Source organism: Bufo bufo, chromosome 6, assembly GCF_905171765.1.
Source record: "Bufo bufo chromosome 6, aBufBuf1.1, whole genome shotgun sequence".
Lineage (NCBI taxonomy): Eukaryota > Metazoa > Chordata > Amphibia > Anura > Bufonidae > Bufo > Bufo bufo.
The window spans coordinates 9854302-9869700 of NC_053394.1; the positions used below are offsets into that span (position 1 = coordinate 9854302).

At 38.4% G+C, this 15399-nt stretch overlaps 1 protein-coding gene across 1 annotated transcript in view; it reads left to right on the top strand.

Annotated features, from left to right (window-relative positions):
* The window catches only part of LOC121004403 (guanylate cyclase 2G-like), a 122258-nt gene extending 107096 nt beyond the window's left edge, over positions 1-15162 (top strand). The window contains 3 exon segments of the mRNA XM_040436601.1: positions 5855-5946; positions 10610-10717; positions 15139-15162. Of these exon segments, the coding sequence (XP_040292535.1) occupies positions 5855-5946; positions 10610-10717; positions 15139-15162 (224 nt within the window).
* The last annotated feature ends 237 nt before the right edge of the window (positions 15163-15399 follow it).

Here is a 15399-nt window from a genome sequence, read left to right on the forward strand (position 1 = left end):
ACTGTTATGTGAGCACTATATAGCTCCATTATATGAGACCTGTATAGTACTGTTATGTGAGCACTATATAGCACTATTATATGAGACCTCTATAATACTGTTATGTGAGTACTATATAGCACTATTATATGAGACCTGTATAATACTGTTATGTGAGCACTATATAGCACTATTAAATAAGACCTGTATAATACTGTTATGTGAGCACTATATAGCACTATTATATAAGACCTGTATAATACTGTTATGTGAGCACTATATAGCACTACTATATGAGACCTGTATAATACTGTTATGTGAGCACTATATAGCACTATTATATAAGACCTGTATAATACTGTTATGTGAGCACTATATAGCACTATTATATGAGACCTGTATAATACTGTAATGTGAGCACTATATAGCACTACTATATGAGACCTGTATAATACTGTAATGTGAGCACTATATATCACTATTATTTAAGACCTGTATAATACTGTTATGTGAGCACTATATAGCACTATTATATGAGACCTGTATAGTACTGTTATGTGGGCACTATATAGCACTATTATATAAGACCTGTATAATACTGTTATGTGAGCACTATATAGCACTATTATATGAGACCTGTATAATACTGTTATGTGAGCACTATATATCACTGTTACATGAGACCTGTATAGTACTGTTATGTGAGCACTATATATCACTATTATATAAGACCTGTATAGTATTGTTATGTGAGCACTATATATTACTATTATATGAGACCTGTACAGTACTGTTATGTGAGCACTATATAGCACTATTATATGAGACCTGTATAATACTGTTATGTGAGCACTATATATCACTATTACATGAGACCTGTATAGTACTGTTATGTGAGCACTATATATCACTATTATATGAGACCTGTATAGTACTGTTATGTGAGCACTATATATTACTATTATATGAGACCTGTACAGTACTGTTATGTGAGCACTATATATCACTATTATATGAGACCTGTATAATACTGTTATGTGAGCACTATATATCACTATTATATAAGACCTGTATAGTACTGTTATGTGAGCACTATATATTACTATTATATGAGACCTGTACAGTACTGTTATGTGAGCACTATATAGCACTATTATATGAGACCTGTATAATACTGTTATGTGAGCACTATATAGCACTATTATATGAGACCTGTATAATACTGTTCTGTGAGCACTATATAGCACTATTATATGAGATCTGTATAATACTGTTATGTGAGCACTATATAGCACTATTATATTAGACCTGTACGGTCCGGTTTGTGAGCACTATATAGCACTATTATATGAGACCTGTATAGTACTGTTATGTGAGCACTATATAGCACTATTATGTGAGACCTGTATAATACTGTTATGTGAGCACTATATAGCACTACTATATGAGACCTGTATAATACTGTAATGTGAGCACTATATAGCACTACTATATGAGACCTGTATAATACTGTTATGTGAGCACTATATGGCACTACTATATGAGACCTGTATAATACTGTAATGTGAGCACTATATAGCACTACTATATGAGACCTGTATAATACTGTAATGTGAGCACTATATATCACTATTATATAAGACCTGTATAATACTGTTATGTGAGCACTATATATCACTATTATATAAGACCTGTATAATACTGTTATGTGAGCACTATATAGCACTATTATATGAGACCTGTATAATACTGTTATGTGAGCACTATATATCACTATTACATGAGACCTGTATAGTACTGTTATGTGAGCACTATATATCACTATTATATAAGACCTGTATAGTATTGTTATGTGAGCACTATAAAGCACTATTATATGAGACCTGTATAGTACTGTTATGTGAGCACTATATAGCACTATTATATGAGACCTGTATAGTACTGTTATGTGGGCACTATATAGCACTATTACATGAGACCTGTATAGTACTGTTATGTGAGCACTATATATCACTATTTTATAAGACCTGTATAGTATTGTTATGTGAGCACTATAAAGCACTATTATATGAGACCTGTATAGTACTGTTATGTGAGCACTATATATCACTATTATATGAGACCTGTATAATACTGTTATGTGAGCACTATATAGCACTATTATATGAGACCAGTATAATACTGTAATGTGAGCACTATATAGCACTATTATATAAGACCTGTATAATACTGTTATGTGAGCACTATATATCACTATTATATGAGACCTGTATAATACTGTTATGTGAGCACTATATATCACTATTATATGAGACCTGTATAATACTGTTATGTGAGCACTATATATCATTATTATATAAGACCTGTATAGTACTGTTATGTGAGCACTATATATTACTATTATATGAGACCTGTACAGTACTGTTATGTGAGCACTATATAGCACTATTATATGAGACCTGTATAATACTGTTATGTGAGCACTATATAGCACTATTATATGAGACCTGTATAATACTGTTATGTGAGCACTATATAGCACTATTATATGAGACCTGTATAATACTGTTATGTGAGCACTATATAGCACTATTATATGAGACCTGTATGGTCCGGTTTGTGAGCACTATATAGCACTATTATATGAGACCTGTATAGTACTGTTATGTGAGCACTATATAGCACTATTATATGAGACCTGTATAATACTGTTATGTGAGCACTATATAGCACTACTATATGAGACCTGTATAATACTGTAATGTGAGCACTATATAGCACTACTATATGAGACCTGTATAATACTGTTATGTGAGCACTATATAGCACTACTATATGAGACCTGTATAATACTGTAATGTGAGCACTATATAGCACTACTATATGAGACCTGTATAATACTGTAATGTGAGCACTATATAGCACTACTATATGAGACCTGTATAATACTGTAATGTGAGCACTATATAGCACTACTATATGAGACCTGTATAATACTGTAATGTGAGCACTATATATCACTATTATATAAGACCTGTATAATACTGTTATGTGAGCACTATATAGCACTATTATATGAGACCTGTATAATACTGTTATGTGAGCACTATATATCACTATTACATGAGACCTGTATAGTACTGTTATGTGAGCACTATATATCACTATTATATAAGACCTGTATAGTACTGTTATGTGAGCACTATATATTACTATTATATGGGACCTGTACAGTACTGTTATGTGAGCACTATATAGCACTATTATATGAGACCTGTATAATACTGTTATGTGAGCACTATATAGCACTATTATATGAGACCTGTATAATACTGTTATGTGAGCACTATATAGCACTATTATATGAGACCTGTATAATACTGTTATGTGAGCACTATATAGCACTATTATATGAGACCTGTATGGTCCGGTTTGTGAGCACTATATAGCACTATTATATGAGACCTGTATAGTACTGTTATGTGAGCACTATATAGCACTATTATATGAGACCTGTATAATACTGTTATGTGAGCACTATATAGCACTACTATATGAGACCTGTATAATACTGTAATGTGAGCACTATATAGCACTACTATATGAGACCTGTATAATACTGTTATGTGAGCACTATATAGCACTACTATATGAGACCTGTATAATACTGTAATGTGAGCACTATATAGCACTACTATATGAGACCTGTATAATACTGTAATGTGAGCACTATATAGCACTACTATATGAGACCTGTATAATACTGTAATGTGAGCACTATATAGCACTACTATATGAGACCTGTATAATACTGTAATGTGAGCACTATATATCACTATTATATAAGACCTGTATAATACTGTTATGTGAGCACTATATAGCACTATTATATGAGACCTGTATAATACTGTTATGTGAGCACTATATATCACTATTACATGAGACCTGTATAGTACTGTTATGTGAGCACTATATATCACTATTATATAAGACCTGTATAGTACTGTTATGTGAGCACTATATATTACTATTATATGGGACCTGTACAGTACTGTTATGTGAGCACTATATAGCACTATTATATGAGACCTGTATAATACTGTTATGTGAGCACTATAAAGCACTATTATATGAGACCTGTATAATACTGTTATGTGAGCACTATATAGCACTATTATATGAGACCTGTATAATACTGTTATGTGAGCACTATATAGCACTATTATATGAGACCTGTATAATACTGTTATGTGAGCACTATATAGCACTATTATATGAGACCTGTATGGTCCGGTTTGTGAGCACTATATAGCACTATTATATGAGACCTGTATAGTACTGTTATGTGAGCACTATATAGCACTATTATATGAGACCTGTATAATACTGTTATGTGAGCACTATATAGCACTACTATATGAGACCTGTATAATACTGTAATGTGAGCACTATATAGCACTACTATATGAGACCTGTATAATACTGTTATGTGAGCACTATATAGCACTACTATATGAGACCTGTATAATACTGTAATGTGAGCACTATATAGCACCACTATATGAGACCTGTATAGTACTGTTATGTGAGCACTATATAGCACTATTATATGAGACCTGTATAATACTGTTATGTGAGCACTATATAGCACTACTATATGAGACCTGTATAATACTGTAATGTGAGCACTATATAGCACTACTATATGAGACCTGTATAATACTGTTATGTGAGCACTATATAGCACTACTATATGAGACCTGTATAATACTGTAATGTGAGCACTATATAGCACCACTATATGAGACCTGTATAATACTGTAATGTGAGCACTATATATCACTATTATATAAGACCTGTATAGTATTGTTATGTGAGCACTATATATTACTATTATATGAGACCTGTATAGTACTGTTATGTGAGCACTATATATCACTATTATATAAGACCTGTATAGTATTGTTATGTGAGCACTATAAAGCACTATTATATGAGACCTGTATAGTACTGTTATGTGAGCACTATATAGCACTATTATATGAGACCTGTATAGTACTGTTATGTGAGCACTATATAGCACTATTATATGAGACCTGTATAGTACTGTTATGTGGGCACTATATAGCACTATTATATAAGACCTGTATAATACTGTTATGTGAGCACTATATAGCACTATTATATAAGACCTGTATAATACTGTTATGTGAGCACTATATAGCACTATTATATGAGACCTGTATGGCACTATTGTTTAGGACTGTATGTCACTGTAATGGGTGCACTATATTGCACTGTTTTGTTAGCATGCTATGGCAGTACTGTACGAGCATTGTGGGGTACTGTTATATGTTCCCTATATGGATACACTATTTGAGCTCTATATGGTTCTGTTATGTGATTATTATGTAGGCTTTGTTTGGCACTACTATTTAATCACAGTATGGCAGTATTATGTAGGCACAATGGTGGAAATCTATCATCTTCCTGTGCCTCTTTTTAGGCTTAAACCTTGTGTTTGCAACTTTTTAAATGCCACTTGAGACAAATTTGTAAGACGTGGCGTTACTGCGCCTCCCTCGCTACTTTCTGAAAAGAGGGCGTAGTAAAGGCGGTGAGTGGAGCCAGTGGGTCCACCATATTTATCTTCATTTGTGCATCTCCGAGCTTCCATAGATCTTTTCCTGGCGGAAGGACAGCCGGAGGATGCTCCTAATTTATGACGTTACTCATTGATAAATCTCCTCCCATATAAGAGCAGTATAATTCAGCACCAGTCTGTGTGTGTGGGGTGGGACACATGCTTTATCAGGGGTCTCTCCAGATGTGATCCAGCTACTCTACTGCAGCCGCTGTCTTCTGTCCTCCACAGCTCTCCGGATTCACATCTCAGAGACAACAGCCGACGCTCTGGAGCAAATCGGGGGATATGTGATATCAGAAAGAGGATATATCCAAGTGAAGGTATGACTACGGTAGCAGTTTAAATGACACTGTGCTATATACTCCAATCACATCCAGAGCTGCCTTTACAAATCTGCTATTTGCCATTTTTACTCTATCAGTACTAGCAGTTTCTTTGACCTTCCATAGTCCATTTCAACATTGACAGAACTTTAAATGCAGCTCTGCATGTGACTGGAGTATAAGATATGATATAACTGAAGATCACCGAAGCCAAGAATTCATCATCTCAGCCATAGAAACATAGAATGTGTCGGCAGATTAGAACCATTTGGCCCATCTATAGTCTCTATGGCAGGGGTACTCAACTGGTGGCCGCGGTCCAAATACGGACCGCGGCCGCCAGTTGTCCGGACCCCGGCCATCCTTCAGAGCGCTCCTCCTCTCCTGCACACTGTGCCGTGCAGGAGGAGGAGCTTACCGGCGCACTTCCACCTGTCCCACAGCGCAGTGAGACAGGGCTTCCTCCACATGTAGCGCTCCTCCTCCTGCACACTCTGGCAGCTCTGCTCAATACAGCGGCGGCACAGGAGCTGATGTTCTCAGCAGCGCAGGAGGAGTCTCTCCCTCCCCCTGTGCTGCTGCTGCCGCCGCCTCCGCCAATAAGAAGAGGCAGGAGGAGGAGGGGAGGGGCTGTGACCACTGCGCCACCAATGAAGAAAACTGACCTGTATTACAAATACAGGAGGCGGGTGCCGGAATCAAATAGCCGGCACCCGACCTCTGACAGGGAGCTGCGATCAGCTGCAGTTGAGTTAACCCTTCAGGTGCGGTACCTGAGGGGTTAATTGTAGCTGATCGCAGCCCCCTGTCACAAAGGTCGGCTGCCGGCTATTTGATTCCGGCACCCGCCTCCTGTATTTGTATAAGAAACGTTGGTGGCGCAGTGCGCCCCCCCCCCCCAGTATAAGAAACATTGGTGGCTCAGTGGGAAGTGCCAATGACGGTTAAAAATAATAAAAGAAAATTAACTCACCTCCTCCAGTTGATCGCGTAACTGCCGGTCTCCAGTTCTTACTTCTTTCTTCAGGACCTGTGGTGACGTCACTGAGCTCATCACATGGCCCATTACCATGGTGATGGATCATGTGATGAGCACAGTGATGTCACCACAGGTCCTGAAGAAAGAAGTAAGAACAGGAGACCGGCAGCTACGCGATCAACTGGAGGAGGTGAGTAAATTATTTTTTTATTTTTTAACCCTCATTGGCACTGCCCACTGCGCCACCAATGTTTCTTATACTGGGGGGGGGGGGGGGCGCACTGCGCCACCAATGTTTCTTATACTGGGGGGAGGGGGGGGGGCGTTAGCACTGTGCCACCAACGTTTCTTATACAAATACAGGAGGCGGGTGCCGGAATCAAATAGCCGGCACCCGACCTTTGTGACAGGGGGCTGCTATCAGCGGCAGTTAACCACCACCAATGTTTATTATACTGGGGTGATGGGGGGGCACACTGCACCACCAATGTTTATTATATTGAGGGGGGGCACACTGCGCCACCAATGTTTATTATACTCGGGTGTTGGGGGGGCGCACTGCGCCACCAATGTTTATTATATTGAGGGGGGGCACACTGCGCCACCAATGTTTATTATACTGGGGTGTTGGGGGGGCGCACTGCGCCACCAATGTTTATTATATTGACCTTCTACTATTCATTCTGTATTAAAGAGTGCTATTATTTTCCCTTATAACCATGTTATAAGGGAAAGTAATACAGTGAATAGACTTTCATCCTAGGAACCATGCGTGAAAATCGCACCGCATCCGCACTTGCTTGCGATTTTCACACAGCCCCATTAACTTCTATAGGGCCTGCGTTGCGTGAAAAACGCACAACAGAACATGCTGCGATTTTCACGCAACGCACAAGTGATGTGTGAAAATCACCGCTCATGTGAACAGCCCCGTAGATGTGAATGGGTCCGGATTTAGTGCGGGTGCATTCCGGTATTTTGAATGCCGGATCCGGCACTAATACATTCCTGTGACGGTAGTAGAAAATATCCCCGTCAAGCATTCCCTTCTTCCCATAAAAGAAAATCACCCAATATTCCACGAGTAGGAATATCCCTGGAATCGCCGAATAATCCACACATGAGTCAACTTAATGCTGGAACAAGACTGATTTACTGGTACACAGAACTCACAATTTATGCAGCAAAAACTCCTCCTCTGGGCCAGACTAGATAATTGAGTTTTACCAATACACACAGCTCAATTATCTGCTGGCCAGAACATTTACAATTCTTAACAATTTCAGACAAGTACTTTCTATCCCACCTACAAACATAATCTCAACATCATTGTCCGGTACACGAATACATTCATTCTTGACATTTGGAACCAAACAATATAGTCCTCAAAATAGCAGGGAGAGAATCAAACTGAAGCATATAGGCAATTGCATAAAAGTCCTTCACAATTCCTATGGGGAAAAATGCTGGATCCGGCATTCAGGCAAATCTTCCGTTTTTTTTCGCCAGAGATAAAACCGTAGCATGCTGCGGTTTTATCTTTTGCCTGATCAGTCAAAATGACTGAACTGAAGACATCCTGATGCATCCTGAACGGATTGCTCTCCATTCAGAATGCATGGGGATAACACTGATCAGTTCTTTTCTGGTATTGAGCGCCTGTGACGGAACTCGGTGCCGGAAAAGAAAAACGCTAGTGTGAAAGTACCCTAAAATATTAAGTTTAAATCCCCCCTTTCCCAATTTTACATATAAAATATATAAACAATAAATAAATAAACATATTACATAGCGCTGTCCAAACTATTAAATTATTCAAAATTATCTCCTGTGCGGTGAGCATTCGCCATTTTTTAGTCACCTTGTCACCCCAAAAAATAGCATAGGACTGTTCTATTATGGGCCGAATGTTTCATAAAATGCGAAATGCACGCAGCTTTTTTTTTTTTTTTTTCGCGGTGTTGAGTATCGTAATACTTTTTTATGGTGACGAAAGCAAATCAAAATTTTGGTTTCAAAACAACCCTACGCCGATCTGATCTGATTTGGCTCCTAAATTTTTCAGTTCAGGAGCCAATGGCTACTAGGTATTATTTTTTTTAGGCTGGAGCACTGCAGGTCCCTCCTCCCCTGCAGCAGCGGCAGCACGTAAGGGAGCTTCAAGCTGCTGGAGAGGGAGGGACATCACTGCTGCCCCCAATGATATAAATGTCACATTTGGGAAGGAAGGGGGGCGTGGAGAGGGCTACAGAGAGGCGGGAAGACGTCACTGACTGCAGGAAAGGACTCCAGTCAGAGTCGTGTTCCCATCTCTCCTGGGCCATCTTCTTTAGGTAACCTGAATAAATAAAGTGATTAAGCCCCATCAAACCATGATAGTTTTGTTCCGCATCCAATTCCCATTATTGGGGCATTGGATGCGGACCCCTTCGTTTCAATGGAGCGGAAAAAGATGCAGACAGTACACAGTGTGCTGTCTGCATCTCTTGTGGCCCCCTTGTAATTAATGGGCCGCATCCAATCCCACAATAATGGGAATTGGATGCGGAACAAAACTATCACATGTCTGTTCTGTGGCTTGGGTTGCCACCCGGCCAGTAGTTCACCAGTAAGGCTGGTATTTTAGTTCCCTTGCCGGTGCCAGAATTCTCCTGTAAGGACTGTTAGGCGACTTTCACACTTGCGGCAGGACGGATCCGACAGGCTGTTCACCCTGTCAGATCCGTCCTGCCGCTATTTCGCTGGACTGCCACTCCCCATTGACTAAAGCGGGAGCGGAGCTACAGCGCAGCATGGCAGTGCACGGCGTGAGGCCGCCAGACGAAAAAGTCGGATATGTAGTACTTTTAGTCTGGCGGCCTCTCACCGCGCTGCGCCGTAGCTCTTCCCCCATCCCCATTATAGTCGATGGGCACAGAGCAGCGGCACGGCGAAGTAGTGGCAAGATGGATCTGACAGGGTGAGCAGCCTGTCGGATCCGTCCTGCTGCAAGTGTGAAAGTATCCTTACTAATGAGCGCTTCCATCATGGAACGCCCATTAGTACAGCCGTTACCTCCACCGCTACTTGTGCTAGTAAAAAAATAAATAAAATTACGGTACCTCCACCTCCATTTGCTCACGCTGTGGAGAACACTCCCTGCTGACTAGAAGCTCAGGACAGGACCTACAAGACGCCATCACGTTGGAGCACCGGTCCTGAGCTTGCAGTTAGCAGCGAATGTTCACCGCAGCCAGGTGAATGCAAATTTTTTATTTTTTTTTGCAAAAGCAGAGAAGGGGGGCACTAATGGGGGGCATTACTCTTACTGGGGGCACTAATGGGGACATTATTCTTACTGGGGGCATTATTCTTACTGGGGCACTAATGTGGCCATTACTAATTCTGGGACTTACCCGGGGCGCTCCACTATAACATCAGAGCGCCCCACGCGCATGTATCACATGATCGCATGGCATCTTTACTGTTGACGTTCAGCTCGGACCTTCACCTGACTGCAGACCCAGGTATGTGGACCTTTAATAAAACTAGTTGAGTACCCCTGGTCTATAGTATAGCCATCATTACCTACAGATTTACAGTAATGTCAAGATGGACATTTTCTGGCAGATTAATATCTATGGAGGAGTCCAGAATGATATCATGTGAGGTTAGTAACCAGGAATAATATTGTCTTCTCAGGGCAAAGGGAAGCAGAGGACTTCCTGGCTAAAGGGTAAAGCTGGCTTCGGAATGCCGCTACCAGACTTCCCAGATGGTACAGAAGATGAACTGCATGGGTCGCATGAGGTATGAATATATACCCAGGTTATACCACCATGGTCCATATCACTATATACAAGAAGATGTATAACTTATACCAGCTGTACATATATAATTATATACAGGAGATACACAGGTTATACCAGCATGCTCCATATCACTATGTACATGAAGATGTATAACTTATACCAGCTGTACATATATAATTATATACAGGAGATGCCCAGGTTATACCAGCATGCTCCATATCACTGTATACAAGAAGATGTATAACTTATACCAGCTGTACATATATAATTATATACAGGAGATACCCAGGTTATACCAGCATGCTCCATATCACTGTATACAAGAAGATGTATAACTTATCCCAGCTGTACATATATAATTATATACAGGAGATACCCAGGTTATACCAGCATGGTCCATATCACTGTATACAAGAAGATGTATAACTTATACCAGCTGTACATATATAATTATATACAGGAGATACCCAGGTTATACCAGCATGGTCCATATCACTATATACAAGAAGATGTATAACTTATACCAGCTGTACATATATAATTATATACAGGAGATGCCCAGGTTATACCATCATGCTCCATATCACTATATACAGGAAGATGCATAACTTATACCAGCTGTACATATATAATTATATACAGGAGATACCCAGGTTATACCAGCATGGTCCATATCACTGTATACAAGAAGATGTATAACTTATACCAGCTGTACATATATAATTATATACAGGAGATACCCAGGTTATACCAGCATGCTCCATATCACTATATACAAGAAGATGTATAACTTATACCAGCTGTACATATATAATTATATACAGGGGATGCCCAGGTTATACCAGCATGGTCCATATCACTATATACAAGAAGGTGTGTGACATTTACCAGCTGTACATATATAATTATATACAGGAGATACCCAGGTTATACCAGCATGGTCCATATCACTATATACAAGAAGATGTATAACTTATACCAGCTGTACCTATATAATTATATACAGGAGATACCCAGGTTATACCAGCATGCTCCATATCACTGTATACAAGAAGATGTATAACTTATCCCAGCTGTACATATATAATTATATACAGGAGATGCCCAGGTTATACCAGCTGCACATATATAATTATATACAGGACATACCCAGGTTATACCAGCATGGTCCATATCACTATATACAAGAAGATGTATAACTTATACCAGCTGTACATATATAATTATATACAGGAGATACCCAGGTTATACCAGCATGGTCCATATCACTATATACAAGAAGATGTATAACTTATACCAGCTGTACATGTATAAATATATACAGGAGATACCCAGGTTATACCAGCATGGTCCATATCACTATATACAAGAAGATGTATAACTTATACCAGCTGTACATATATAATTATATACAGGAGATGACCAGGTTATACCAGCATGGTCCATATCACTATATACAAGAAGATGTATAACTTATACCAGCTGTACATATATAATTATATATAGGAGATACCCAGGTTATACCAGCATGCTCCATATCACTGTATACAAGAAGATGTATAACTTATCCCAGCTGTACATATATAATTATATACAGGAGATACCCAGGTTATACCAGCATGGTCCATATCACTGTATACAAGAAGATGTATAACTTATACCAGCTGTACATATATAATTATATACAGGAGATACCCAGGTTATACCAGCATGGTCCATATCACTATATACAAGAAGATGTATAACTTATACCAGCTGTACATATATAATTATATACAGGAGATGCCCAGGTTATACCATCATGCTCCATATCACTATATACAGGAAGATGCATAACTTATACCAGCTGTACATATATAATTATATACAGGAGATACCCAGGTTATACCAGCATGGTCCATATCACTGTATACAAGAAGATGTATAACTTATACCAGCTGTACATATATAATTATATACAGGAGATACCCAGGTTATACCAGCATGCTCCATATCACTATATACAAGAAGATGTATAACTTATACCAGCTGTACATATATAATTATATACAGGGGATGCCCAGGTTATACCAGCATGGTCCATATCACTATATACAAGAAGGTGTGTGACATTTACCAGCTGTACATATATAATTATATACAGGAGATACCCAGGTTATACCAGCATGCTCCATATCACTATATACAAGAAGATGTATAACTTATACCAGCTGTACATATAGAATTATATACAGGAGATGCCCAGGTTATACCAGCATGGTCCATATCACTATATACAAGAAGATGTATAACTTATACCAGCTGTACCTATATAATTATATACAGGAGATACCCAGGTTATACCAGCATGCTCCATATCACTGTATACAAGAAGATGTATAACTTATCCCAGCTGTACATATATAATTATATACAGGAGATGCCCAGGTTATACCAGCTGCACATATATAATTATATACAGGACATACCCAGGTTATACCAGCATGGTCCATATCACTATATACAAGAAGATGTATAACTTATACCAGCTGTACATATATAATTATATACAGGAGATACCCAGGTTATACCAGCATGGTCCATATCACTATATACAAGAAGATGTATAACTTATACCAGCTGTACATGTATAAATATATACAGGAGATACCCAGGTTATACCAGCATGGTCCATATCACTATATACAAGAAGATGTATAACTTATACCAGCTGTACATATATAATTATATACAGGAGATGACCAGGTTATACCAGCATGCTCCATATCACTATATACAAGAAGATGTATAACTTATACCAGCTGTACATATATAATTATATACAGGAGATACCCAGGTTATACCAGCATGGTCCATATCACTATATACAAGAAGATGTATAACTTATACCAGCTGTACATATATAATTATATACAGGAGATACCCAGGTTATACCAGCATGCTCCATATCACTGTATACAAGAAGATGTATAACTTATACCAGCTGTACATATATAATTATATACAGGAGATACCCAGGTTATACCAGCATGCTCCATATCACTGTATACAAGAAGAAGTATAACTTATACCAGCTGTATATATATAATTATATACAGGAGATACCCAGGTTATACCAGCATGCTCCATATCACTGTATACAGAAGATGTGTAACTTATACCAGCTGTACATATATAATTATATACAGGAGATGCCCAGGTTATACCAGCATGGTCCATATCACTATATACAAGAAGAAGTATAACTTATACCAGCTGTACATATATAATTATATACAGGAGATGCCCAGGTTATACCAGCATGCTCCATATCACTACATACAAGAAGATGTGTAACTTATACCAGCTGTACATATATAATTATATACAGGAGATACCCAGGTTATACCAGCATGCTCCATATCACTGTATACAAGAAGAAGTATAACTTATACCAGCTGTACATATATAATTATATACAGGAGATACCCAGGTTATACCAGCATGCTCCATATCACTGTATACAGAAGATGTGTAACTTATACCAGCTGTACATATATAATTATATACAGGAGATGCCCAGGTTATACCAGCATGGTCCATATCACTATATACAAGAAGAAGTATAACTTATACCAGCTGTATATATATAATTATATACAGGAGATGCCCAGGTTATACCAGCATGGTCCATATCACTATATACAAGAAGAAGTATAACTTATACCAGCTGTATATATATAATTATATACAGGACATACCCAGGTTATACCAGCATGCTCCATATCACTACATACAAGAAGATGTGTAACTTATACCAGCTGTACATATATAATTATATACAGGAGATACCCAGGTTATACCAGCATGCTCCATATCACTGTATACAAGAAGAAGTATAACTTATACCAGCTGTACATATATAATTATATACAGGAGATACCCAGGTTATACCAGCTGTACATATATAATTATATACAGGAGATACCCAGGTTATACCAGCATGCTCCATATCACTATATACAAGAAGATGTATAACTTATACCAGCTGTACATATATAACTATATACAGGAGATACCCAGGTTATACCAGCATGCTCCATATCACTATATACAAGAAGATGTATAACTTATACCAGCTGTACATATATAATTATATACAGGAGATACCCAGGTTATACCAGCATGCTCCATATCACTGTATACAAGAAGATGTATAACTTATACCAGCTGTACATATATAATTATATACAGGAGATACCCAGGTTATACCAGCATGCTCCATATCACTACATACAGAAGATGTATAACTTATACCAGCTGTACATATATAATTATATACAGGAGATACCCAGGTTATATCAGCATGCTCCATATCACCATATGTGTTGCATCAGCTTAGATCATTATAATGTATCAGTTTGTATCTTTTTATTACAGGCAGAAGAGATAAGTGTGAACTGAATAAAGCCCGCAGGATCTCACAATGTGTAATATTCATCAGTTGGTTTGTGGATTTGGAAGCGACTATGATTTTCTCCAATAGATTCCTGATTTCAACAATTCAAACGTATGTCCATCACCCCAGCCACCATATTGCTTACTTCAACAGTCAGATGACCAATCACACCAGGCACCACCGCATGAGGCTATGAGCAAAGGGTGATATAAGTGGAAAATTTAGGTATCACAACTACAGGG